Source organism: Scyliorhinus torazame, chromosome 3, assembly GCF_047496885.1.
Source record: "Scyliorhinus torazame isolate Kashiwa2021f chromosome 3, sScyTor2.1, whole genome shotgun sequence".
In the NCBI taxonomy this organism is placed as follows: Eukaryota; Metazoa; Chordata; class Chondrichthyes; order Carcharhiniformes; family Scyliorhinidae; genus Scyliorhinus; species Scyliorhinus torazame.
Genome location: NC_092709.1, coordinates 129216284 through 129241671, shown reverse-complemented (window position 1 = coordinate 129241671; position 25388 = coordinate 129216284). Strand labels below are relative to the sequence as shown.

At 50.9% G+C, this 25388-nt stretch overlaps 1 protein-coding gene across 4 annotated transcripts in view; it reads left to right on the top strand.

Moving 5' to 3' along the window:
- Window positions 1-25388, top strand: part of prdm5 (PR domain containing 5) — a 581469-nt gene that overhangs the window by 540505 nt on the left and 15576 nt on the right. For all 4 annotated transcript variants that reach the window (XM_072496197.1, XM_072496195.1, XM_072496194.1 and 1 more), the window contains one exon: window positions 20507-20611. In XM_072496197.1, the coding sequence (XP_072352298.1) occupies window positions 20507-20611 (105 nt within the window). The remainder of the gene's footprint in view (window positions 1-20506; window positions 20612-25388) is intronic.

Below are 25388 nucleotides of genomic sequence, written 5' to 3'. Positions count from 1 at the left end.
GGCCAGGTAATGTCTCCAATGCCGCACAGCTTCAACGATAGCTTAGGCCTCCTTTTCGAAGGAGGAGTGCCGAATTTCGGAGGCATGGAGGGTGCGGGAAAAGAATGCCACGGGCCTGCCTGCCTGGTTGAGGGTGGCGGCTAGAGTGACGTCTGATGCATCGCTCTTGACTTGGAAGGGGTGCGTCTCACCAACCGCGTGGATGTCGGCATTGATACGGTTGAAGGACTGGTGAGCCTTGGCCGTCGGGGGAAAACGGTGGAGTGAATGAGTGGGCGGGCCTTGTCCGCATAGTTAGGGACTCACTGGGCGTAGTACGAGAAGAACCCCAGGCATCGTTTGAGGGCCTTGGGGCAGTGGGGAAGGGGGAGTTTCATGAGGGGGCACATGCGATCAGGGTCGGGCCCAGCACTCCGTTCTGGACCACATAGCCGAGGATGGCTAATCGGTTCGTGCTGAACACGCACTTCTCCTTGTTGTAGGTTAGGTTGAGGAGTTTAGCAGTGTGGAGGAATTTGGAAAGGTTAGCATCGTGGTCCTGCTGGTCGTGGTGTTGCTAACTTTTGGTTGGTTCAATTAACTCTGTTTTATAACCTTTGCTCTAGAGTCGCCAGGTATCTTTATGATACCGCCACGAGGTTCAAGTTCAAGTAATGATCAATAACTCAACACACCAATTAGTAAGATTCAAATCAAAGCACATTTATTATACACAGTAAATCGTTACTCATGCATAAACTCTACTTTCTAAGCTATTTCTATAACTAACAGGCCTATACTTAGCTTCGGACTGGCCCACCAGGTCAGGGGAACAAATGGCCTTTCGTTCGGGTTCTGAGTCTGCGGGATTCGAAGCTGGTATGGACTAGTAGCTAGGAGCGTGTAGCGAGCGTTGACTTGAGACTTACGTTCTTTGGAGGCAGCTGGACAGGTCACTGTCAAGGGTTGGTTCGCGTTGCTGAGTGACCCTGTCAAGAAGGACGATTTGAACTTGGGGGCTTTACTTTATAGTCCCCAGGGGCTTCCTGCCCTTCGGGGCGGACCCCGTACCTGGTTCCAAGTGATTGGACTTTGTTCCAATCGCTTGGTTCGATTTCTCCAATGCTGGAGCGGTTCCCTGATCGCTGGGCGGTCTTTGAATACTGTCGCCCCTTTGGATACTGTCGGGGGGGATAGCCTATCAGGGGAAAACAGCAGCAGCCAGAGCAGTGGCACCACGGCTGGCTCTGATGTTCAGAAGGGAGGGTCAAAGCGCAGAAGAGTAATAGTTATAGGGGACTCTATAGTCAGGGGCACAGATAGGCGCTTCTGTGGGCGTGAAAGAGACTCCAGGATGGTATGTTGCCTCCCTGGTGCCAGGGTCCAGGATGTCTCCGAACGGGTAGAGGGAATCCTGAAGGGGGAGGGCAAACAGGCAGAGGTCGTTGTACATATTGGTACTAACGACATAGGCAGGAAGGGGCATGAGGTCCTGCAGCAGGAGTTCAGGGAGCTAGGCAGAAAGTTAAAGGACAGGACCTCGAGGGTTGTAATCTCGGGATTACTCCCTGTGCCACGTGCCAGTGAGGCTAGAAATAGGAAGATAGAGCAGACAAACACGTGGCTAAACAGCTGGTGTAGGAGGGAGGGTTTCCGTTTTCTGGACCACTGGGAGCTCTTCCGGGGCAGGTGTGACCTGTATAAGATGGACGGGTTGCATCTAAACCGGAGAGGCATAAATATCCTGGCCGCGAGGTTTGCTAGTGTCACACGGGAGGGTTTAAACTAGTATGGCAGGGGGGTGGGTACGGGAGCAATAGGTCAGAAGGTGAGAGCATTGAGGGAGAACTAGGGAATAGGGACAGTGTGGCTCTGAGGCAGAGCAGACGGGGAAAAGTTGCTGAACACAGCGAGTCTGGTGGCCTGAAGTGCATATGTTTTAATGCAAGGAGCATTACGGGTAAGGCAGATGAACTTAGAGCTTGGATTACTACTTGGAACTATGATGTTATTGCCATTACAGAGACCTGGTTGAGGGAAGGGCAGGATTGGCAGCTAAACGTTCCAGGATTTAGATGTTTCAGGCGGGATAGAGGGGGATGTAAAAGGGGAGGCGGAGTTGCGCTACTTGTTCGGGAGAATATCACAGCTATACTGCGAGAGGACACCTCAGAGGGCAGTGAGGCTATATGGGTAGAGATCAGGAATAAGAAGGGTGCAGTCACAATGTTGGGGGTATACTACAGGCCTCCCAACAGCCAGCGGGAGATAGAGGAGCAGATAGGTAGACAGATTTTGGAAAAGAGTAAAAACAACAGGGTTGTGGTGATGGGAGACTTCAACTTCCCCAATATTGACTGGGACTCACTTAGTGCCAGGGGCTTAGACGGGGCGGAGTTTGTAAGGAGCATCCAGGAGGGCTTCTTAAAACAATATGTGAACAGTCCAACTAGAGAAGGGGCGGTACTGGACCTGGTATTGGGGAATGAGCCCGGCCAGGTGGTAGATGTTTCAGTAGGGGAGCATTTCGGTAACAGTGACCACAATTCAGTAAGTTTTAAAGTACTGGTGGACAAGGATAAGAGTGGTCCGAGGATGAATGTGCTAAATTGGGGGAAGGCTAATTATGACAATATTAGGCGGGAACTGAAGAACATAGATTGGGGGCGGATGTTTGAGGGCAAATCAACATCTGACATGTGGGAGGCTTTCAAGTGTCAGTTGAAGGGAATACAGGACAGGCATGTTCCTGTGAGGAAGAAAGATAAATACGGCAATTTTCGGGAACCTTGGATGACGAGTGATATTGTAGGCCTCGTCAAAAAGAAAAAGGAGGCATTTGTCAGGGCTAAAAGGCTGGGAACAGACGAAGCCTGTGTGGCATATAAGGAAAGTAGGAAGGAACTTAAGCAAGGAGTCAGGAGGGCTAGAAGGGGTCATGAAAAGTCATTGGCAAATAGGGTTAAGGAAAATCCCAAGGCTTTTTACACGTACATAAAAAGCAAGAGGGTAGCCAGGGAAAGGGTTGGCCCACTGAAGGATAGGCAAGGGAATCTATGTGTGGAGCCAGAGGAAATGGGCGAGGTACTAAATGAATACTTTGCATCAGTATTCACCAAAGAGAAGGAATTGGTAGATGTGGAGTCTGGAGAAGGGGGTGTAGATAGCCTGGGTCACATTGTGATCCAAAAAGACGAGGTGTTGGGTGTCTTAAAAAATATTAAGGTAGATAAGTCCCCAGGGCCTGATGGGATCTACCCCAGAATACTGAAGGAGGCTGGAGAGGAAATTGCTGAGGCCTTGACAGAAATCTTTGGATCCTCGCTGTCTTCAGGGGATGTCCCGGAGGACTGGAGAATAGCCAATGTTGTTCCTCTGTTTAAGAAGGGTAGCAAGGATAATCCCGGGAACTACAGGCCGGTGAGCCTTACTTCAGTGGTAGGGAAATTACTGGAGAGAATTCTTCGAGACAGGATCTACTCCCATTTGGAAGCAAATGGACGTATTAGTGAGAGGCAGCACGGTTTTGTGAAGGGGAGGTCGTGTCTCACTAACTTGATAGAGTTTTTCGAGGAGGTCACTAAGATGATTGATGCAGGTAGGGCAGTGGATGTTGTCTACATGGACTTCAGTAAGGCCTTTGACAAGGTCCCTCATGGTAGACTAGTACAAAAGGTGAAGTCACACGGGATCAGGGGTGAGCTGGCAAGGTGGATTCAGAACTGGCTAGGCAATAGAAGGCAAAGGGTAGCAATGGAGGGATGCTTTTCTAATTGGAGGGCTGTGACCAGTGGTGTTCCACAGGGATCAGTGCTGGGACCTTTGCTGTTTGTAGTATATATAAATGATTTGGAGGAAAATGTAACTGGTCTGATTAGTAAGTTTGCAGACGACACAAAGGTTGGTGGAATTGCGGATAGCGATGAGGACTGTCTGAGGATACAGCAGGATTTAGATTGTCTGGAGACTTGGGCGGAGAGATGGCAGATGGAGTTTAATCCGGACAAATGTGAGGTAATGCATTTTGGAAGGGCTAATGCAGGTAGGGAATATACAGTGAATGGTAGAACCCTCAAGAGTATTGAAAGTCAAAGAGATCTAGGAGTACAGGTCCACAGGTCATTGAAAGGGGCAACACAGGTGGAGAAGGTAGTCAAGAAGGCATACGGCATGCTTGCCTTCATTGGACGGGGCATTGAGTATAAGAATTGGCAAGTCATGTTGCAGCTGTATAGAACCTTAGTTAGGCCACACTTGGAGTATAGTGTTCAATTCTGGTCGCCACACTACCAGAAGGATGTGGAGGCTTTAGAGAGGGTGCAGAAGAGATTTACCAGAATGTTGCCTGGTATGGAGGGCATAAGCTATGAGGAGCGATTGAATAAACTCGGTTTGTTCTCTCTGGAACGAAGGAGGTTGAGGGGCGACCTGATAGAGGTCTACAAAATTATGAGGGGCATAGACAGAGTGGATAGTCAGAGGCTTTTCCCCAGGGTAGAGGGGTCAAATACTAGGGGGCATAGGTTTAAGGTGAGAGGGGCAAGGTTTAGAGTAGATGTACGAGGCAAGTTTTTTACGCAGAGGGTAGTGGGTGCCTGGAACTCGCTACCGGAGGAGGTAGTGGAAGCAGGGACGATAGGGACATTTAAGGGGCATCTTGACAAATATATGAATAGGATGGGAATAGAAGGATACGGACCCAGGAAGTGTAGAAGATTGTAGTTTAGTCGGGCAGTATGGTCGGCGCGGGCTTGGAGGGCCGAAGGGCCTGTTCCTGTGCTGTACATTTCTTTGTTCTTTGTTCTTTGTTCTTTAGGTGTCCGTTAACCTCTTTTGTGTTGGCTCCTGCTGGCGTCGAGGAGTCTGGCTTGGCCTTGTTTTCCATAGATGTTTTGATTGTTCCCGGGGATCGCTCATTAGTATGTAGATGGCTGCTGCATTATTATGCCGATGGTTGCTGGTATCGATGCTGTCTGGGCTTTTGCAGAGTCTAATACACAGTAACTTGCGCCTGCTAGTTTCTGCCTGTGTTGGCTGAATTTCCCTTCAGCCTTTGCTGTTCTCCATTTTACGTCGGGAATTGGCCAACCCAGGTGGCTACAGTGGCCGCAGATGGTGACGTTATCCAAGTACAGGAAGGTGGCCCGCAGTCCGTACCAATCAACCATTTGGTCCATTTCCCGTTGGAAGACCGAGACCTCGTTATTGACGCCAAAGGGAACCCGAAGGAAGTGGTAAAAGCGGCCGTCCACTTCAAATGCGGTGTACGGGCGGTCCGCCTTGCGAATGGGGAGCTGGTGGTAGGCAGATTTTCGGTCCACTGTCGAGAAGACCCGGTACTGTGCAATCTGATTGACCATATCCCATATGCGTGGGAGGGGGTACGCGTTGAGCTGCATGTACCGATTGATGGTCTGACTGTAGTCAACGACCATCCTGTTTTTCTCCCCAGTTTTCACAACTACCACTTAGACTCTCCATGGGCTGTTGCTGGCCTCGATAATACCTTCCCATAGCAGCCGCTGGACCTCAGACCTGATGAAGGTCCTGTCCTGGGCACTGTACCATCTGCTTCTGGTGCGACGGGTTTGCAATCCGGGGTGAGGTTCGCAAAGTGGGAAGGCGGGTCGACCTTAAGGTTCGTGAGACCGCAGACAGTAAGGGGTGGTAGGGGCCCGCCAAATTTCAGGGTTAGGCTCTGGAGGTTGCACTGGAAGTCCAGGCCATGTAGCAAGATAGTGCAGAGGTCGGGGAGGACGGAGAGCCGGAACCCGCTGAATTCTACGCCCTGGATGGTGAGGGCAGCGGTGCAGTACCCCAGGATCGTCACTGAGTGGGATCCGGAGGCCAGGGAGATTTTCTGGTTAATGGGGTGTACCGTGAGGGAGCAGTGCCTTACCATGTCGGGGTGGATGAAGCTCTCAGTGCTCCCAGAATCCCAAAGGTAGGATATCTTGTGCCTGTCGCCCTTCACTGCCGTCAATGCGGTCGCGAGGTTGTGCGGTCGGGACTGGTCGATCGTGATGGAGGCGAGAGTGGCTGGTCGGCGGCGGTTGCAGGTGATGAGCGGCCCGATGAGGTGCCCGACGAGCTGGGGTCCTGAGGCAGGGAAGATGGCGGCGCCCACGGGCCGCACGTGTCTGAGGCAGGCAAGATGGTGGCATCCACGGGCCGCACCTGTTGTGAGGCGAGCAAGATGGCGGCACCCACGGGCCGCACGTGTTGTGAGGCGAGTAAGATGACGGCGCCCACGGGCCGCATGTGGTCTGAGGCGAGGAAGATGGCGGCGCCCACGGGCGCACATGGGCAATGCAGGGACAATAGCGGCGATCGAGCAGGCCTGGCACACAGCAGCGAAATGTCCTTTCTTCCCGCAGGCCTTGCAGAGCGCGCTCAGCGCCGGGCAGCGTTGCCGGGGGTGTTTTGTCTGTTTGCAGAAGTAGCACTTGGGTCCCCCAGGGTTGGCTGGCTGCCGCGCAGCACAGGCCTGGGGTTGGCTGGGGGCGGTCGCTGGGGGTGTTCGCTGGCGGGGTCCACAATGCAAAGGAGGGGTGGGCCATGCAGTCGGGGGCATACGCCAGTACATTTTGTGAGGCGACTGTGAGCGAGATCGCTAGTTTCTTGGTCACTGCGAGGTCGAGGGTTGCCCCTTCTAAGAGGCACTGACGGATGTAGGCCGACCCTATGCCTGTAACGAACGCGTCTCTAACTAGCAGGTCAGAATGTTCAATGGCCTGGCGATCGCAGTCTCTCACCAGGGCGTGCAGGGCACGCCAGAAATCTTCCACAGACTCACCGGGGAGTTGATGCCGCTTGTACAGGAGGTGCCTGGCGTAGATTTTGTTGGTCTGCTGAGTGTGGTTCTCCTTCAGTAGCTCCATGGCCTCAGCGTAGGTCGGCGCGTCCCGGATGAGGGGAAAGATATCGGAGCTCAGCCGCGTGTAAAGGATCTGGAGATTCTGTGCCTCTGAGGGTGGGTCTGTTGCAGATCCAATATATGCTTCAAAGCAAGCTAGCCAATGTGCAAAGGCTGACTTGGCGTTGTCTGCTTGAGGATGCATGTGCAGGCGATCAGGCTTGATGCGGAGATCCATCGTTGTAGAATCTCTGCGTAATAAATTGATGCACTATCAATTACGACGAGACGAGAGTAGAGTGTAATCGAGGCTTTATTACGCAGAGATGTGTAGCCTCCCGCAGCTGCTGCTTAAATGGCTGCAGCTCGGAGAGCCCACACATTTATACTCCGTCTACTGGGCGGAGCCACCAGGCAGGGATCTACCCCCGTACCTGTAGTACAGGGGCCTTACCGTAACACCCCTCGTATGCAGTATATACAATACAACAGTGGTGACTACCACAATGCATACCAGCCCAGCTGAGTGTGGTAAACCACCTTTGCACCTGTATTAGGTGATGTACGGTAGGACCTGTACTACACGTTCGCCGGTAGTCCCTGCCTGCTGCCTCCGCCCAGGAGGCGGGGTATAAATATGCATGGCCTCCAGCCAGCAACCATTTCGCCAGCTGCTGTGGGAGGTCACACATCTGATAGCAATAAAGCCTCAGTTGGATTCAACTATCGTCTTTGTCCAATTGATCATGCTTCAATTTATTGCTATCAGTTTCTAAGGATGGACCTCCGTATCAAGCCGGATCGCCTGCAGCTGGATCCGCACGCAAGCGATGTCAGAAAGGACTTCCAGCACTGGCTAGCTTACTTAGAAGCGTATATCAACGCGGCACAACCCCTGTACCGGAGGCTCAGAAGATTCAGATTTTATATTCCAGGTTGAGCTCCAAAGTCTTTCCGTTAATTCAGGACGTGCCGAACTACGCCAAAGCCATGGCTCGACTCAAGGACAACAACGCACAGAAAACGAACACGCTCTTCGCCAGGCACGCACTAGCCTCTCGCTCTCAACTCCCTGGCGGGCCCTAATCCCACTAGTCCGGGACTGTGACTGTCAGGCCGTTACAGCCACGGAACACTCAGACCTCCTTATGCGGGACGCTTTTGTGACTGGAATTGGGTCAGATCTCATACGCCAGCGACTCTAGAAGGGGCCACGCGCGACCTCGCTGAGACTAAAACGCTGCCGCTCTCCATGCCGGTCGCTCTGCGCAAGATCCAGTCCTACACCCCCAGCCGCGCGGCCCACCCCTCCTACGCTTCATGGACCCCACAGACAGCCGCCCCAGAAGGGGGGGGGGGGGGGGCTGCCCACCCAATACGCCTACGCTGCATGCCAGCCAGCAAACCCCGGGGGCCCCCGATGCTATTTTTGCGGCCAACAGAAGCACCCCTGCCAACGCTGCCCGGCCTGCGCTGCCCTTTGTAAAGCCTGCGGGAAGAAGGGCCACTTCGCGGTGTTGTGCCAGGCCAGCTCAGTAGCCGCTATCGCCCTCACGCCCCTCGGTCACGGACAATGGGCGCCGTCATCCCCCCCCTCTCAGACCACGCCGCCATCTTCCCCTCCGGCAACTCGTGCGCTCCATGGGTGCCGCCATCTTGTTCCACCCCCGTAACGTGCGTTCCATGGGCGCCACCATTTTGTAACCCTCAAGATCTTCGGGCGCCGCCATCTTGTCTACCCCTCAGCACATGGGCACCACCAGCATTCCAGGACCCGGGCTCACCAGCCTCCCCATTACCCGACGACCAACCAAGACTCGCCTCCATGTCAATTGACCAATCTCGTCCGCATAACCTGACCAACGCATCCACCAGCGTGAAAGTCGATGGACATGTAACCTGCCTGCTGGACTCCGGGAGCACCGAAAGCTTTATACACCCAGATACAGTAAGGCGCTGCTCCCTCACGATACACCCCGCCAACCAAAAAATCTCGGCCTCCGGATCCCATTGCGTAGCGATCCGGGGTACTGTACGGTCACGCTCACAGTCCAGGGCGTAGAATTCAGCGGCTTCCGCCTCTACGTCCTCCCTAACCTCTGCGCTGCAGTAATCCTCGGCCTGGACTTCCAGTGCAACCTCCAGAGCCTAACTCTGAAATTCGGCGGGCCCTTACCACCTCTTACTGTGTGCGGCCTCGCGACCCTAAAGGTCGACCCACCATCCCTCATTGCCAATCTAGCTGCAGATTGCAAACCCGTCGCCACCAGGAGCAGACGGTACAGCACCCAGGACAAGACCTTCCTCAAGTCCAAAGTCCAGCGGCTGCTTCGGGAAGGCACCATCGAGGCCAGCAACAGCCCCTGGAGAGCTCAAGCGGTAGTAGTTAAAACTGGGGAGAAACACCGAATGGTCGTGCACGACAGCCAGACCATCAACCGGCACACGCAGCCCCTCCCACGCATATCTGACATGGTTAACCAGATTGCGCAGTACCAGGTCTTCTCAACGGTAGACCTGAAATCCGCCTACCATCAGCTCCCCATCCATAAATCGGGCCGTCCATACACCGCCTTCAAGGCAGACAGCCGCCTATACCACTTCCTTAGTGTCCCCTTCGGCGTCACAAACGGGGTCTCAGTCTTCCAAAGGGAGATGGACCGAATGGTCGACCGGTATGGGTTGCGGGCCACCTTTCCGTACCTCGACAACGTCACCATCTGCGGCCATGATCAGCAGGACCACAACGCCAACCTTGCTAAATTTCTCCACACCGCTACTCTCCTAAACCTCACTTACAACAAGGAGAAGTGCATGTTCAGCATGAACCGCGGTGGAGAATCGAGCTCTCCACCTATAATTATGTATCGCGCCAGCAAACTCAATGAACCTCCAGATGCCCTATCACGAGGTAAATGTGCCAGCGAACAGGTAGACCGACTCCGGGCCCTGCACGACAGCCTTTGTCACACAGGAGTCACACGGTTGTACCATTTCATTAAGGCACGATATGTGCCCTACTCCGTCGATGAAGTAAGGACAATCACCAGGGACTGCCAGGTCTGTGCGGAGTGCAAGCCGCACTTCTACCGGCTGGACCGCGCGTGCCTGGTGAAGGCCTCCCGCCCCTTTGAACGCTTCAGCGTGGACTTCAAAGGCCCCCTCCCCTCCACCCACCGTCACACACATTTTCTCAGTGTGATCGACGAATACTCCAGATTCCCCTTTGCCATCCCATGCACCGACGTGACGTCTGCCACCGTCATTAAAGCCCTCAACACAATCTTCACTCTGTTCGTTTTCCACGCCTACACCTACAGTGACAGGGGATCCTCATTCATGAGTGATGAGCTGCGTCAGTTCCTCCTCAGCAGGGGTATCGCCTCCAGCAGGACGACAAGCTATAACCCCCGGGGAAACGGACAGGTAGAAAGGGAGAATGGGACGGTATGGAGGGCCACCCAGCTGGCCCTACGGTCCAGAAACGTCCCAGCCTCCCGCTGGCAGGAGGTCCTCCCTGATGCACTCCACTCCATTCGCTCATTACACTGCACTGCCACTAACAATACGCCCATGAACGTCTTTTTGCCTTCCCCAGGAAGTCCACATCTAGGGTGTCACTCCCGACTTGGCTCGCAGCTCCGGGAACTGTGCTTCTCCGTAAGCACGTCCGACTCCACAAGGCGGACCCGTTGGTGGAGAGGGTGCACTTGCTCCACGCAAACCCCCAGTAGGCCTACGTGGCATTCCTCGATGGCCACCAGGATACTGTCTCCCTTAGGGACCTGGCACCAGCAGTTCCGCCCCCGTCGCTCCCAACAGCAACCCCCCCCAGGACCATCCGTCCCCCCCTGCCCACATCCGACGGCGAAGAGGATTTTGGCACGCTCCCGGAGTCACCATCGACCAGATCAGCACCAACATCGCCGAAACCACTGCGTCGCTCCCAGAGGAACATCAAGGCCTCGGACCGGCTAAACCTCTCACCGGTCCACCGGATATCAAAGGACATTTGTTTGCTCAAATCTTGTAAAGATTAACTCATTGTTGTATATAGTTATCCACCACCCTCGCCGGACTCAATTTTTAACAGGGGGTGAATGTGGTAAACCACTGTTGCACCTGTATTAGGTGATGTATGGTAGGACCTGTACTACAGGTTAGCCGGTAGTCCCTACCTGCTGGCTCCGCCCAGGAGGCGGGGTATAAATATGCGTGTCCTCCAGCCAGCAGCCAGTTCGCCAGCTGCTGTGGGAGGCCACACATCTGATAGCAATAAAGCCTCAGTTGGATTCAACTATCGTCTTTGTCCAATTGATCGTGCCTCACTGAGGAGAAAACATCTCCTCCAACTGGGGTTAGCAAAAGAATTCCACCCATTCAGGGAGAGAGAACTGAATGCCTTCTTTAGCTCTGTCCTGAAACAAAACTGAAACCTGAGAGCCAGCCTGCTTGGCTAGAAGCTTCTGAAGGGTTCCACCAATCGACAGCAGGGGTTTGTCCCGGAATTCTAGAAGAGCCGATTGGTTACTTGTCAGGTTGACCAAAATGACATCATGGACCCTGCCACAGAACATCAAGGGAGAGGCCTGGGCCAGTACAAATAGCAGTTTGAGGGGTTCAGTTCAATACCTGAAAGTCTGTGATTTTCAAACCAGCTAGCAGGACAGGCATTAAAATGATGCAAGGACTAGACAAGGAGCCTTGCACAACCCCTCACAACCCCCCCGGCCCTCACAAACCCCTTTCCCCCCCCCCCTCCCCCCTGACCCCTAGCAAGCTCCACTGACCATTTGCAATTTCCCCTTGTTCCACCCCAGTCGAGGTGCAATCAAAGCCCTGAAATGAAACGTTGCATTTCAATGACTTCTCAAAGATATGTGCCAGATGTTTATTTGCATTTTAATGACTTGTCCAGCATGAAGGTGAGCTCAAGTATCCTGGGTAGTTTCATGAGGATTGAGGGGAAAGGAAAGATCACCTGACCTCTCAACACCATTTTGTTTCAACGTAAAGTGTCTATTTAAAAAAAAAAAGCAAAGTCTGCATTTTGGATTTTTACTGCATAATTCCATATTGTGTAAATGTGACAGCTGGATCCTGTAGTTGTTTGTAACAGGCAGAGTACAGACTGGAGTACAGACCGTACTCAATCAGCCCGCATACAACTGTGAATCCTGTTACACAAGAGGAATTAAAGGCAGAATACCGCCGGAAGTAAGCCAAAACATAAAAACTGAACGGCTTTGCAGAATAGAAGGAAATACTGGTTCCCTCCTCCATGAGCTTCAACTTACAAGAAAACCTGTCATTTATCAGTTCTCGAGAGTATAGCACTAAAACATTTTTTGTCTTTTGTTTGGTCAGTTGAGAGGTGGGAAAATGAGGAACCATTCCTGCCATCTCTCCCCTGTCTGTAACACAGCCAGATCAGCCTACATCGGGGAGATAATGGCATCAGCTATTCAAACAATCCTCCTCCTTCAGGTGCCATGCCTTGGGCATTGGCGACCATGGACTTCCATTGGATTGGGCCAGGATGACACTTGGAAAAGCACTGCATTGGTTTGTTAATGTCTTTTGCAGCACAGCTGACCAGGAAACTTTCCCACTCTTACCACCTGTCATTGGTAAGGATCAACAGGTGGGATTTTCCTGCCGTTCCCACATGCAGGATCTTCAAGTCCTGCTGATCGCGACTTTCCGCAGCACATTGCTCGCCGGCGGAGTATGTGAACAACGGGAAATCCCGTTGACAGCGGCAAGAGCAGAACATCCTGCCACTGGCCAAGAGCATGCCGTCTCCACCCATGGCACAACATGCGGGGGTTGGAAAATCCAGCCCAATCTGTTTGGCCACATAATGAACATACCTTCCTTGGCCTTGAAATTGGATTTGAACTTGGAGCTTCAGGCACGAGGTAGGGTTGCCACCATTGTACCACAAGATCACTCTGCTTCAACACTATAGAGGCAAATACAGGAAGGTTAACAAAACAGAATTTTAATTCCAAGATTAACTAAGCATGCACAGCATGCATTTTTGGTGTCAATCTGTAACAGGTTGTTTGTTTTTTCGACATAGCTATTCTGATGTTATCTAAGAAGATTATTGTCATTAATCAATGCGAATATGTTTGCTATTGTCCTGCTTGAATACACCAACTACTTTATGATTTATTAAACCAAAAATCAAGTGGCTATTTATGCTGGAAGTCTTACTGTGCTTAAAATTCCATATGTCCTCATAGTTTATGCAGACTTCATGAAATTACATTTCTTTAAAGTCATTGTGGAAATCAGAGACCGGTTTAAATATGATTCAGTAAGAATTAGGCTCTTTATCCATATATTAATATCTAAATAATGTGCCCCTAGGGAGTATCGAGCTACTGGATAACATTTTTTGTTTTAGTGTGCTGCATTCACAGCACGCTCCAGGTTTACCATGTGGCTCCATAATTTAATGTTATGCCTTGGGCAAAGTATTTTTTTAAATTAAGGCCTTTGTATTTGCATCTGTTTCATTTCAACCTGTTTCTCTTTTTCTTCCAGTTTTCTACATTTGCCTCCTGTTGCCCCTTACCCGGGTATGAGTCCACACCTGCCCAGGTGCCTTCTGCTATCATATAGAAGTTGTCATTTGTGAGCTTAGATAATGAATGCTGGCAGTCTATTTAACATGGCTGGGGTCTTAATGCAGTCTTTTGCCTAAAGTCTTCACATAGGCATCCCCTTCCCACCCCGAAAGGCAACTGATGGAACCAGTGGTACTTCTCTGTATTTTAATCCACGCTGGCCAGCGCATTGCAAATAAAGAAAGAAATAACTTGCATTCATATAGCACCTTGAACAATCTTGGGACATTCCAGAGCCTTTTCAGCTAGCTAAGTGCTTTGATATGTAATCACTGTTGTGATACAATAAACAGGACAGCCAATTTGCAGGGAGCCTGCTCCTGCAAGATTTAGACTGAAAATGGCTCATTCCAGATCTGAATGTTTCAGCCACTCTCAACCTTTCTCAATTGAGTGACTGGATGATTTTTGGCAGCACCTTTGACAAATAGACTTTTGATTTCAGAGGTTGACCTCATTATCTTGAGGAACCCCTTTGCTGTTTCTGTTGGCACCTCAGGCACACACCAGGATAATGCAAGGTCTTTGTAACCTGTACCACAATAATTGCATTTAAGAACACCTAACTTGCCTGTAACATGTAATTATATGTACAATCTCTGGTGTTCTGGCAAGTGGTTTCTGTGCGATCTAACTGGCCCGTGATCTAACTGGCCCGCTCCCGTAGGTGAGATGAGGATCCCACCGCGGCATAGTGAGATAATCACCAATTGGATCCAATCTCCATGCCGCTAATGGGAACGACCCCCTATTTAATGGCTTCGCGCGATATAGCCGCCTCCCCAGCAAGTGGTCAGGCAGGCGCCAATTAGTCCACCTTTTTAAAAACGTGAAGCTGGCAAAATGGTTGCTGTGGTGATCTAAAGCGATGAGTAGCCATCTTCGAAATCGGGCAGTGAGCCCGGGGACACTGGGGTTGCTGGTTCAGTGCTCGGAGACGAGACCCCAGAGGGGGACGGGGGAGGGGAAGATGGGGAGACGAATGGGGGGGACAGATCCCGGGGGAAGACTGGCTCGGTCAGAGGAGTGGACCGCCATCTGTGGGCAGGACGCCCCTGGGCTGTTGGGATGGGGAGGGGGATTTCGGTGCTCCAGCACTCATGAGTCTGCCATGCCACCCCTGCACCCATAACAAGGGTAGCTGCGGCTACTGCCTATCTGTCCCACCAACCACCCATAACCTCCACTGACCATGGCAGCCTCTGGGCGCACAACTCAAGGCTATTGCTAACAGGGAATTGGCAATCCTAGTAATGCGAGAATTTCACAGCTCCCAAATGGACTCCCGTGAGTAGACATGCCATGTCGCAGGCGAGAGTCACTGCCTAGCATTCCAACCAGGCCATGAGGCCTGGACACCTTGCCTGAACTCTGTAGGCTTCACCACCACAGAGGCAGAAGCAAACACCCAAATGCTGGGCCTCAACACTGGGGACATCCCTGTAACCAGAGGGTGGGTGTTTGGACTGAGAAGGGAACCAGCATCTGGTCCAGGAAAGGTCACCAGCGGATGTCTGGGGTAGAGGGTCTGGGGTCCGGTGACCGGGGGCTCCCTCTGTGGCCGGCGGTGCGTGTGCAGGGCATGTTGGGTGGCATCCTAAGGGGTGGCAGGGGATGTGAGGGGGTAGCCATGGGGGACCAGAGTACCAGACTGGAAGCCAAAAGAGAATGACTGTCCCTAACCCTAGTCAATTCCTTACAAATATTACATGAGATGAATGATATCTTGGACCATGCGGAAGCTGCCCTCGCAGTGCTGCTGGCAGGCCAGGCGCCAGAGAAGGCTGTGGCAGCAGCATCGACAGAGGCTCGAGGTGGCAGCCCATGTACTGGGGTCAGCCCCACACCCTGAGGACCCAGCTGCCCATCATGCCAGGGAAGGACTCAGAGGAGGAGGCCGGCAACAGCCCAAGTTTTACAGGCATCGCTGATCTTTCGAACAGATGATGGACAATGTGCCGCAGGAGACTTTGTCTCAACAAAGGGACGATGTGGCACCTATGCCATGTCCTTGTGGACTTGGCACCATGTGTAGTAGGGGGATACCCACTCCCAGTGGCCGCCAAGGTAACCGCAGCCCTAAACCTTTACGCCTCACGATCATTCCAGGGCTCGAGTGGAGTCTTGTGTGGCATAGTCAACAGCCCACAAATGCACCCGTGAATTCACGGATGCCCTGTTTGCCCAGGCAGCAGGATTCTCCACCATCGCTGGGGTGCTTCAGGTCCAGGGGGTAATAGATGGCACGCATGTCGCTTTGCACACACGGGGTGTCATGGAGAGCCCCTCGTCAACAGGAAGGGTTCCATTCCCTGAATGTCCAACTTGTGTGCGTGACCACCACATGAGGATCATGCGTGTGAGTGCATGCTTCCCCGGGATTATGCACGACAGCTACATCCTGGGGTGGTCTGAGATCCCCGACACCTTTGAGGGACACCCAGTATGACCGGTTGGCTCTTGGGGATAAGAGATACCCAATGAGGACCAGGCTAATGATGCCAGTGCGGAGGCTGGAGACTGAGGCGGAGACCTGATATAATGAGACCCAAGTGTCCTTGGAGACCTCCACTGATGGTACTGAAGTTGTGCTGCAGGCTCTCCACTGCCATCGCCATCCCAGCAGTGTTCACCTCAGTGTCATGTATTGTCGGCGCCATCTCCTGCGCCTGCAACCTTTGGGATTCTTCCAATCGGCTGTGGACCTGCTGGAGTGTCGTTGACATCCCCCTCTGAATCTCATGGCATCACCCTATCGACTGCATCAGCTCCGGGATAGCCTAGTCCAGAGGCTCAGCACCTGCATGAGATTCAGCTAGGTCCTGGGATCTAGCAAATCTCCGAGTGCTGTCTACCCTGGACGTTTCTGCCTCAACCTGATGTGCTTCATCAACTGTGTGGTGCTCAGCAGATTGTGCACCAGAAGTCGACCCACTACTTTCATGTACCGAGGTGCGTGTGTCTGTGTTGGTGGAGGTTGTGGATGACAGCCGTGACGCATTGTGGTGGCATCCTCGGAGCTCTCCTCAGAGGTGTTCTCGTGGGCGGGGGGTGGGGTCCACCCCGGATGGGCCAGCACCACCGAATGGAGATCCTGTGGGAGGATGGAAATGTGGTCAGTGGGAGAAACGGATCAACATGCCGGTATGAACATCACTCGCGTGACAGGTCATCTGGGTGGGGCCAGTGGATACTCATCTCTCCGTCATGGGCCAATCTTGATGTCAGTGACTAATCTGTCCTCGGCCACCCCGCAGCCTCCAGGGCCCGTTCCTCGCAGTGCATGATGACCCTTAGGTCTGGGACCCCAACGCTCATCTGGCCCTCTCCCATCTGTTATGGGCCAACTTCTCCTGCGGGGTCACAGAGAGGAAATTGTGAGCCGCACATGTCATGCATCATGGGGGGAGGGAGGGGGGGTGCAGTTGGGCACTGCTGAGCATGGGTTGCTGGGGCATGGTGTGGTGCTGGGCGGGGCGGGGCCAGGCATTTGGTCATCACTGGGAGGCGGATGACGGGTGGAACTAGTGCCAAGGGGCCAGTGCTAACTAACCCGTGCGGCCCTGTGGAGGTCATTTAGCTTCTTGTGGCACTGGGTGGCGGTCCTCCTGGTCACACGCCCCATGCTGACAGCCGCTGCCACTTTCTCCCAGGCGACATTGGCTGCCCTGTGGCTGGCACTCCAAGTCCCTCGGGGGGAACAGGGTAACCCGTCTGGACTTTACCGCTTCCAACAATCTGGCCAAGGCAACATCCCTGAATCGCGGCAGTGGTCTGCTCGGTGGCATGGCTGCATGCCGTGTGGGGTTTGCTCTGGCAAATCGGGAGCTGGCGGGCACAGTCCCGACGAATCAACCGGAAGGATAGTCATTTGCAGCTTAAAGCCAGTGAGACCTCGTTAACTGGGGCAATTTGTTGTGTTTGCTTCTTCATGTAACATAAGCTGCTTCTTTGGATTGGATTGGATTGGATTGGATTGGATTTGTTTATTGTCACGTGTACCGAGGTACAGTGAAAAGTATTTTTCTGCGAGCAGCTCAACAGATCATTAAGTACATGAGAAGAAAAGGGAATAAAAGAAAATACATAATAGGGCAACACAACATATACAATGTAACGACATAAGCACTGGCATCGGATGAAGCATGCAGGGTGTAGTGTTAATGAAATCAGTCCATAAGAGGGTCATTTAGGAGTCTGGTAACAGCGGGGAAGAAGCTGTTTTTGAGTCTGTTCGTGCATGTTCTCAGACTTCTGTATCTCCTGCCCAATGGAAGAAGTTGGAAGAGTGAGTAAGCCGGGTGGGAGGGATCTTTGATTATGCTGCCCGCTTTCCCCAGGCAGCGGGAGGTGTAGATGGAGTCAATGGATGGGAGGCAGGTTCGTGTGATGGACTGGGCGGTGTTCACGACTCTCTGAAGTTTATTGCAGTCCTGGGCTGAGCAGTTGCCATACCAGGCTGTGATGCAGCCCGATAGGATGTTTTCTATGGTGCATCTGTAAAAGTTGGTCAGGGTTAATGTGGACATGCCAAATTTCCTTAGTTTCCTGAGGAAGTATAGGCGCTGTTGTGCTTTCTTGGTGGTAGCGTCGACGTGGGTGGACCAGGACAGATTTTTGGAGATGTGCACCCCTAGGAATTTGAAACTGCTAACCATCTCCACCTCGGCCCCGTTGATGCTGACAGGGGTATGTACAGTACTTTGCTTCCTGAAGTCAATTACCAGCTCTTTAGTTTTGCTGGCATTGAGGGAGAGATTGTTGTCGCTACACCACTCCACTAGGTTCTCTATCTCCCTCCTGTATTCGGACTCGTCGTTATTCGAGATCCGGCCCACTATGGTCGTATCGTCAGCATACTTGTAGATGGAGTTGGAACCAAGTTTTGCCACGCAGTCGTGTGTGTACAGGGAGTAGAGTAGGGGGCTAAGTATGCAGCCTTGCGGGGCGCCGGTGTTGAGGACTATTGTGGAGGAGGTGTTGTTGTTCATTCTTACTGATTGTGGTCTGTTGGTCAGAAAATCGAGGATTCAGTTGCAGAATGGGGAGCCAAGTCCTAGGTTTTGGAGCTTTGATATGAGCTTGGCTGGGATTATGGTGTTGAAGGCAGAGCTGTAGTCAATAAATAGGAGTCTAATGTAGGAGTCCTTGTTTTCGAGATGCTCTAGCGATGAGTGTAGGGCCAGGGAAATGGTGTCTGATGTGGACCGGTTGCAGCGGTTTGCGAATTGCAGTGGATCAAGGCGTTCTGGGAGTGTGGAGGTGATGTGCTTCATGATCAACCTCTCGAAGCCCTTCATTACGACTGAAGTCAGGGCCACTGGTCGGTAGTCATTGAGGCAAGTTGCCTGGTTCTTCTTTGGTACCAGTATGATGGTGGTCTTCTTGAAGCAGGTGGGGACCTCGGAGTGGAGTAGGGACAGGTTAAAGATGTCCACGAATACCTCTGCCAGCTGGTCCGCGTAGGCTCTGAGTGCATGACCAGGGATCCCGTCCGGGCCCGTCGCCTTCCGAGGGTTCACTTTCAGGAAGGCCAATCTGACTTCGGAAGCTGTGATGGTGGATAAGGGTGAATTATGGGCTGCTGGGGCACTCGACAGCGGATTGTTGGTTACCTGCTCGAACCGAGCATAGAATGCATTGAGTTCATCGGGGAGGGGTGCGCTGCTGCCAGAGATACTGTTCAGCTTCGCTTTGTAGCCCGTTATGTTGTTTAGTCCTTGCCACAACCGCCGAGAGTCTGTCTGTGACTCTAGCTTGGTTTTATATTCTCTCTTGGCATCTCGGATGGCTTTGCGGAGGTCGTACCTGGATTTCTTGTATAGGTCAGCGTCGTCTGACTCAGATCTGTCCTTCAGTAGGGCGTCAATCTTGCGATTGAGCCATGGTTTCCGGTTGGGGAACGCACGTACTGCTTTCTTTGGCACGCAGTCGTCCACACATTTGCTGATGAAGTCTGTGACGGTGGTGGCATACTCATTTAAGCTGATGTATACTTGACAAAGGAAGATTCAGACTTGGAGATAGGTTTAACACATTTATTGAACAGTTAACAATTCTCCTACTTGAGTTCGACTCTCCTGTTAATCTTGCTATAGTAACTCAATCTAACTAACCAGTCTGCTCTAATCCATGCGGTGGGTGTGATGCTTCTGATCTGCCCCTGTCTCTCTGAGTGTCGCCTGTAGAAAAGAGATAGAGCATGTGTGCCCTCCTTTTATATGGATTACCCCCTTGTGGTAGTGTCACCTCTGGGTGTCTTGACTGCCCATTAGTCGAGTCCTATTCTATGTGTTCATTAGCTGTATGTCTGCATGTCATGATGTCTCTGGTGCTCCCTCTAGTGTTTACTCAGTCCTAGTGTATCTACATTAACCCCTTGTGTATTTACAGTGATGCATATCACCACACAATTAATGTTAGATACCGTTGACGGCCTTGCTGGGTCGGCTGTCAGAAACACCCGGCATTTCCTGCTCACTACCACACTTCGAGCGAATTTGGTTAGATTGTGCCCGAAGTAAATAGCACAGATTTAGTAATTGCATAAAAGTGTTTCTAAATGTCATGTGATCAATATTAGAGCAGCTTTGTGCCTTTGTTGTTTCAAATTTCTGTGTCAATGCTGCTAACAAGAAAGCCATTTTTTTAAAGTTGTACTTTGAATCTGTAGAACTTGAAACCATGAATAAATATGCATTTCCTTGAGAATTTCAAGTTAATTAAGTGCATGTGCAAAACAGGTAGATAACTTTTTTTCTGTTTAATCTAATCTACGGTGTTACACAGACAGCATAAACTGAAGAAATTCCTCCAATGGCAGACATAACTGTTTTATTAAATTACTGATGAGTGATGATAAGAAAATCTGGAGAGTTTGATTTTCCCAGCCTTGTTGATGATTTTTCACTTGTCGGGCCACTCAAAGGGGAAAAAACACCCAAGTTCCCAGCACCAAATTCCTCTCCAGCAATTTTTGGGTTTCTGTTTTGCCTTACTTTCACTTTTTCACATTGTCATTTTTTTCACCCAGGAAAAACCTTACCAGTGCTCAGAATGTAACAAGGCTTTTAGTCAAAAACGAGGCCTGGATGAACATATGAGGACCCATACAGGAGAAAAGCCATTCCAGTGTGATGTGAGTAACTGAGTCTTTATTTATTTAAGATATTGATTGTTCCATTTTGAAAAGACAGCATTAAGTAAGCACTTGATCTGGGTATATAATGAATCAAATATGATGCAACATTTCCCAGCATTGTCCTGAATAATCCTTCCATCTCAGTGCTGTAGCCAGTTACTTTTCAGATATTTGTGCAATTAATGTTTACATATTTACAAATAGTTATAAAACCATCAATGAAAAGTAATACATAAAAAGCCCAAAATGCAAAGATACTTGCAAAACTAAGTATGAAAAAGTTGTGGCGAAAATCAGTACAATGCTATCTGACTAGCTGCATACTATGTTATACAATGGAGATAAAAAATATGCTCTAATTTATAAAGGCGACAACTCTCAGAAATTATATACAACTATATGACTCTTTCGGATTGTTTTGTTCGTGGTGAAAGTGAAACTGGCAATATTCAGATTGCTATTTAGTCGCTTCCTCTTATTTTCTTGATTCAATCTGCCAATAACTAAACTGAGCTTGACAAAACTATTCAATGTTTCATCTCAAATATAGGTGAATTCACATAGTTGAGTTAGTTATTCTCTTGGTTTAATGTAAAATAGTGGCATAGTTATCTGCGCGTTCCCAGTACCAAAGCTAAAATAAATTGTGTTCTATCTTTGAGACGTCAACGTTACAACAGGAACATTCAAAAAAGATTCACATGTAACTTTAATTTGTCACCGATTGTAATGCTGCAACTTTGTGTCTAATTAGTTGAGATTCTCACAAGTCATATATGAATTTATGGTTTAAGGTATAGCAACTTATTATGATAACATTAACATATCAAAGTGAAACTTGTTTGAAACAGAAATTGCATGCTACCAACATTTCCTTATCTGCTGCGTTCCTGAGTTGTGTATCTTCATTCAATTAACATTGTCAATGTCAGAATTACTTTTAATGCACATTTCAAATGATCACAGTGTACATATCATGGAAGTGCTGCATTAATGCTACAAAATTGCATCAAACACCGGGGACGCAATTCAACCAAATGGGAATAAAATCCCATAGTGAGCACATTTAGCTGCGTGTTTCCCAGCGCTCGCAGCGCCGAGAAATACATGGCTATAAAATGGCACTTGCATTAAATAAGGCACCGCAGCAAGGAATGCATGGTCAAGGCTGCACATAGCCCTATTTTCTACACCGAGGAGCTCTGCTCACTGGAACTCCAGTGTAGCGAGAAATCAAAATGGTGTCCCAATCTCTGATGCCCCCTGACACAACCCCCGACCCCCACCCCAAGTCCCAATGCATTATGGGAGGTCCCCAATTCCCCCCAACACCTACACAGCTCGTTAAATCTTGCGAGGCGTTGCAAGCTGGGTAGATCCCGGGAGCGGGGTCTCCTGGCTTCTATGGGCCAAGCTGCGCCGCAGCACGCTGCCTTTTGGGCGCTGCGTGGCCATTGGATCACGCCCCTAAACAACAAGTTAAGTCTTTGTTGCGTACGTTTTGTGCAAAAGAGAGCCCATGTATTAAAACGAGCTGGATATATTTTGTTGCAAGAAGCTTACAAGCTGAGGAAATTGTGATGTCACCATGTTCAAGCAATTTCTGCAGTTCCACTTTTGAGGATTTCTAGGTCATATTTTCACTCTCTCCAATAGGACAGGTGAACTCATATAATTAGGCAAAAGTAAAATACTGCAGATTCTAGAAATTAGAAATAAAGATAGATAATGCTGGAAACTCTCAGCAGGTAAGGCAGCTTCTGTGGAGAGGGAAACAGTTAACTGGCGTGATTCAACCAGAAAATTTATATTTTGGGTGAGTTTAGCAGGATGTTTCTCGCTGGCTTTTTGGGTAAGATCCACACTGCTATTCAATCACAGTTAAGTCATTTTTTGGGGCCTCGGAGAGCTTCTCCCTGGCCAAGCCATGATATTTTTTCAATACTGCAGAGTTGAACTCACTGGTGAGACTGGCTCCCTAGAGATTGGGCCGCCAATTTGAAAGGGTGCCACAATCTCTAAGTGAGCTTGAGGGTCCCTCACAACCCCCACCATGGGCAATGCCACCCCCTGCACACATGGGCATTACACACACCCCCAAAGTGAGGGCGTCCCGCTATTGGGTCGCTGGGCCCTCCTCCATTGCAGGCCTCCTTTCCTCCCTTTTGGGCATCCCCCCCTTCCAGGCCCTCAACCCTTAACACCCCCCCGCCTCCCCAACATTTATGAGGCCCCTTCATACCTGCCTTTCATCCCCCCCCCCCCCCCCCCCCCCCCCGTCATACCCCTCCATCCTCCCTTTCATGGTCATGGCCCCCCTCAAACCCTTGACAATGCCACCTGAGCATCCTGGCACTGGCACCCTGGCAGTGTTCCTGCCTACTTGGCAGTGCCACCTGGGCACTGTGGCAGTGCCAAGGTGCCATTAATCTGGATCTCGCCCAACAAGGGCAGGAACCAGATCGTGAAAACTTGCAAGGTACAGGTGAATCTCGCAAGTCATCTCCGGGTTCGCGAACCGCGAGAGAGGCCTCTTGCGAGATTACCGGTCTTGTTGCGTCACCAAGTCGAGCATGATGAAGCCAGTAAATCATGCCCAACATTTCAAGTCGATGATCTTTTGCCACTTGGGCAGAATCTTGTACACTCTCTTGGAGCATGTTTGGTGTCATGGAGCATTTGATTGGGTGGCAGGGGAAGGGACTGAGTTGCCTTCTCACCTCCACCCCAATTAAGTCTGTGGTCAGATGGCCTGTGGACGGCCATCCCGCTCTGCCACCAATTCTCACCCCACTTCTGCTGGTATTACCCCAGCGGCAGCCAGAGAATTTGTCATGCGGTGAATCTGCCGAACAAACCCCAGCCTCAACCCCTTTCACGCAACTCCACTCCCACCATCACTCGCCTATACTTGGGTCCCTCGTCAATCTGAAACCTTGCATGGATTTAGAACTGGCAGTAGCCACCCCTCAACAGTGGTGCTGCTGAATACAGAAATGCACCTGGCCTCTGATTGGCCGGCAACTTTTAGTGGCTAGGACCTATGCCCCTATGGTCATTTTCTGAGTGCCTGAGTGGGGAAGAAAATAATAATTAGTTTATTAGTGTCACAAGTAGGTTTACATTAAATCCCCTAGTCGCCACACTCTGGCGCCTGTTCGGGTACACTGAGGGAGAATTCAGAATGTCCAAATCACCTAACAAGCACATCTTTCAGGACTTGTGGGAGGAAACCGGAGCACCCGGAGGAAACCCATGCTGACACAGGGAGAAGGTGCTGACTCCGCACAACCCTGTCACTGTGAAGCAACTGTACTACTGTGCCACCCATGTGGTGGGACTTCTCGGTAAGAGGTGGTTCGCAGATCTTATCAGCTCTCCAACAGGCTGTTGAGACCCTCATTGCCTCCAAAAGATTCTGCTCACCGACCAGCTGTGCTTTAACCACTGGGGTTGTGCCAGATAGAAACATTAGGATACGCAAAGGTACATGGAAAACAGGTACCAAGAGAATGTACAAGAGTGATTAGTTTCTGTTTGTATTCATTATGGCATGATTACATTTCTAAATTTGGTTTGGAACATTTGTTTGTGGGTGACTTTTATTTTTTCATTCTGGCCAAAAATAAATGTGGCAGGGAAGATAGAAGAGTGTGGGATTGTTGGTGAATTGGGGTGCAATATTGGGGTGACATTTCACTTAGTTTTGCCACATGCTAACCAGGTCGAAAGGTGCTATCCAGATTGCCACTTTCTCAGCCTCCTTCCACACTGTCTTTGGCCACCTGCTGTACCTCCTGCTTGTGTCCCTGAACCTCATCTTCCTGCCTGATAGCTGGTCACAGGGCTGCACCCTCATAATGGTGAGATTCACAGCATGCAATAGATCACCACAAATCTTGAAAGTCACTGTCCCCTCTCCCCATCAGTGACGGGCGTGGATGGAACATCATTTGCATTAATTAACGTACCATTATCTGACCCCTCTGCCTGAATCATCCCCCCCTCCCCATCAATAAGTCCATCCACGCGATGTGACGGTGAGAAACCCGACAGGTCTCCCAGGGTGTGTACCTGACGAGCAACAATCCCGGGGTACTCAGGTTAGTGCATTGTTTGGTTGAGTGGTTCACACCCGGGCCTTGCTCGAGGGGCAGAGCCAAGGGCAGCGTCCAGTGACTACCGGGGCTGGGGGTTCCAGGCTGAACTCCCTTGCGCTTGAGCGGCTTTTAAAAATGACAAAGAAATCCATCAGCAATTAAGCTGTAAGCAGCTGATGAGCCACTGAAACCGTCCTGCTGGGGAGTGTTGGAGATTGTTATTCCTTAGAGTATGTTCAAATGTGTGAGCTTAGGAGAGGGCATCAGCTGGTGAATTTAACTGCAGAAGAGCAGCATTGGTGTCAAATCAGCATTTCATGCTTCTTGATCATAGGGGCAGCACGGTGGCACAGTGGTTAGCACTGCAGCCTCACAGCGCCATGGACACGGGTTCAATTCCAGCCTCGGGTGTCTGTCTATGTGGAGTTTGCACCTTTTCCCCGTGTCTGCGTGGGTTTCCTCCGGGTGCTGCGGTTTCCTCCTCATAGCCCAAAGAAAATTGCCCCTTAGTGTCCAAAAGGTCAGGCGTGGTTACAGGGATAGGGTGGAGATGTGAGCTTAAGTAGGGTGCTCTTTCCAAGGGCCAGTGCCGACTCAATGGGCCAAATGGCCTCCTACTGCACTGTAAATTTTATGATTCTGGATTATGATTTGTCCGCTCTGCAGAGTTCCGG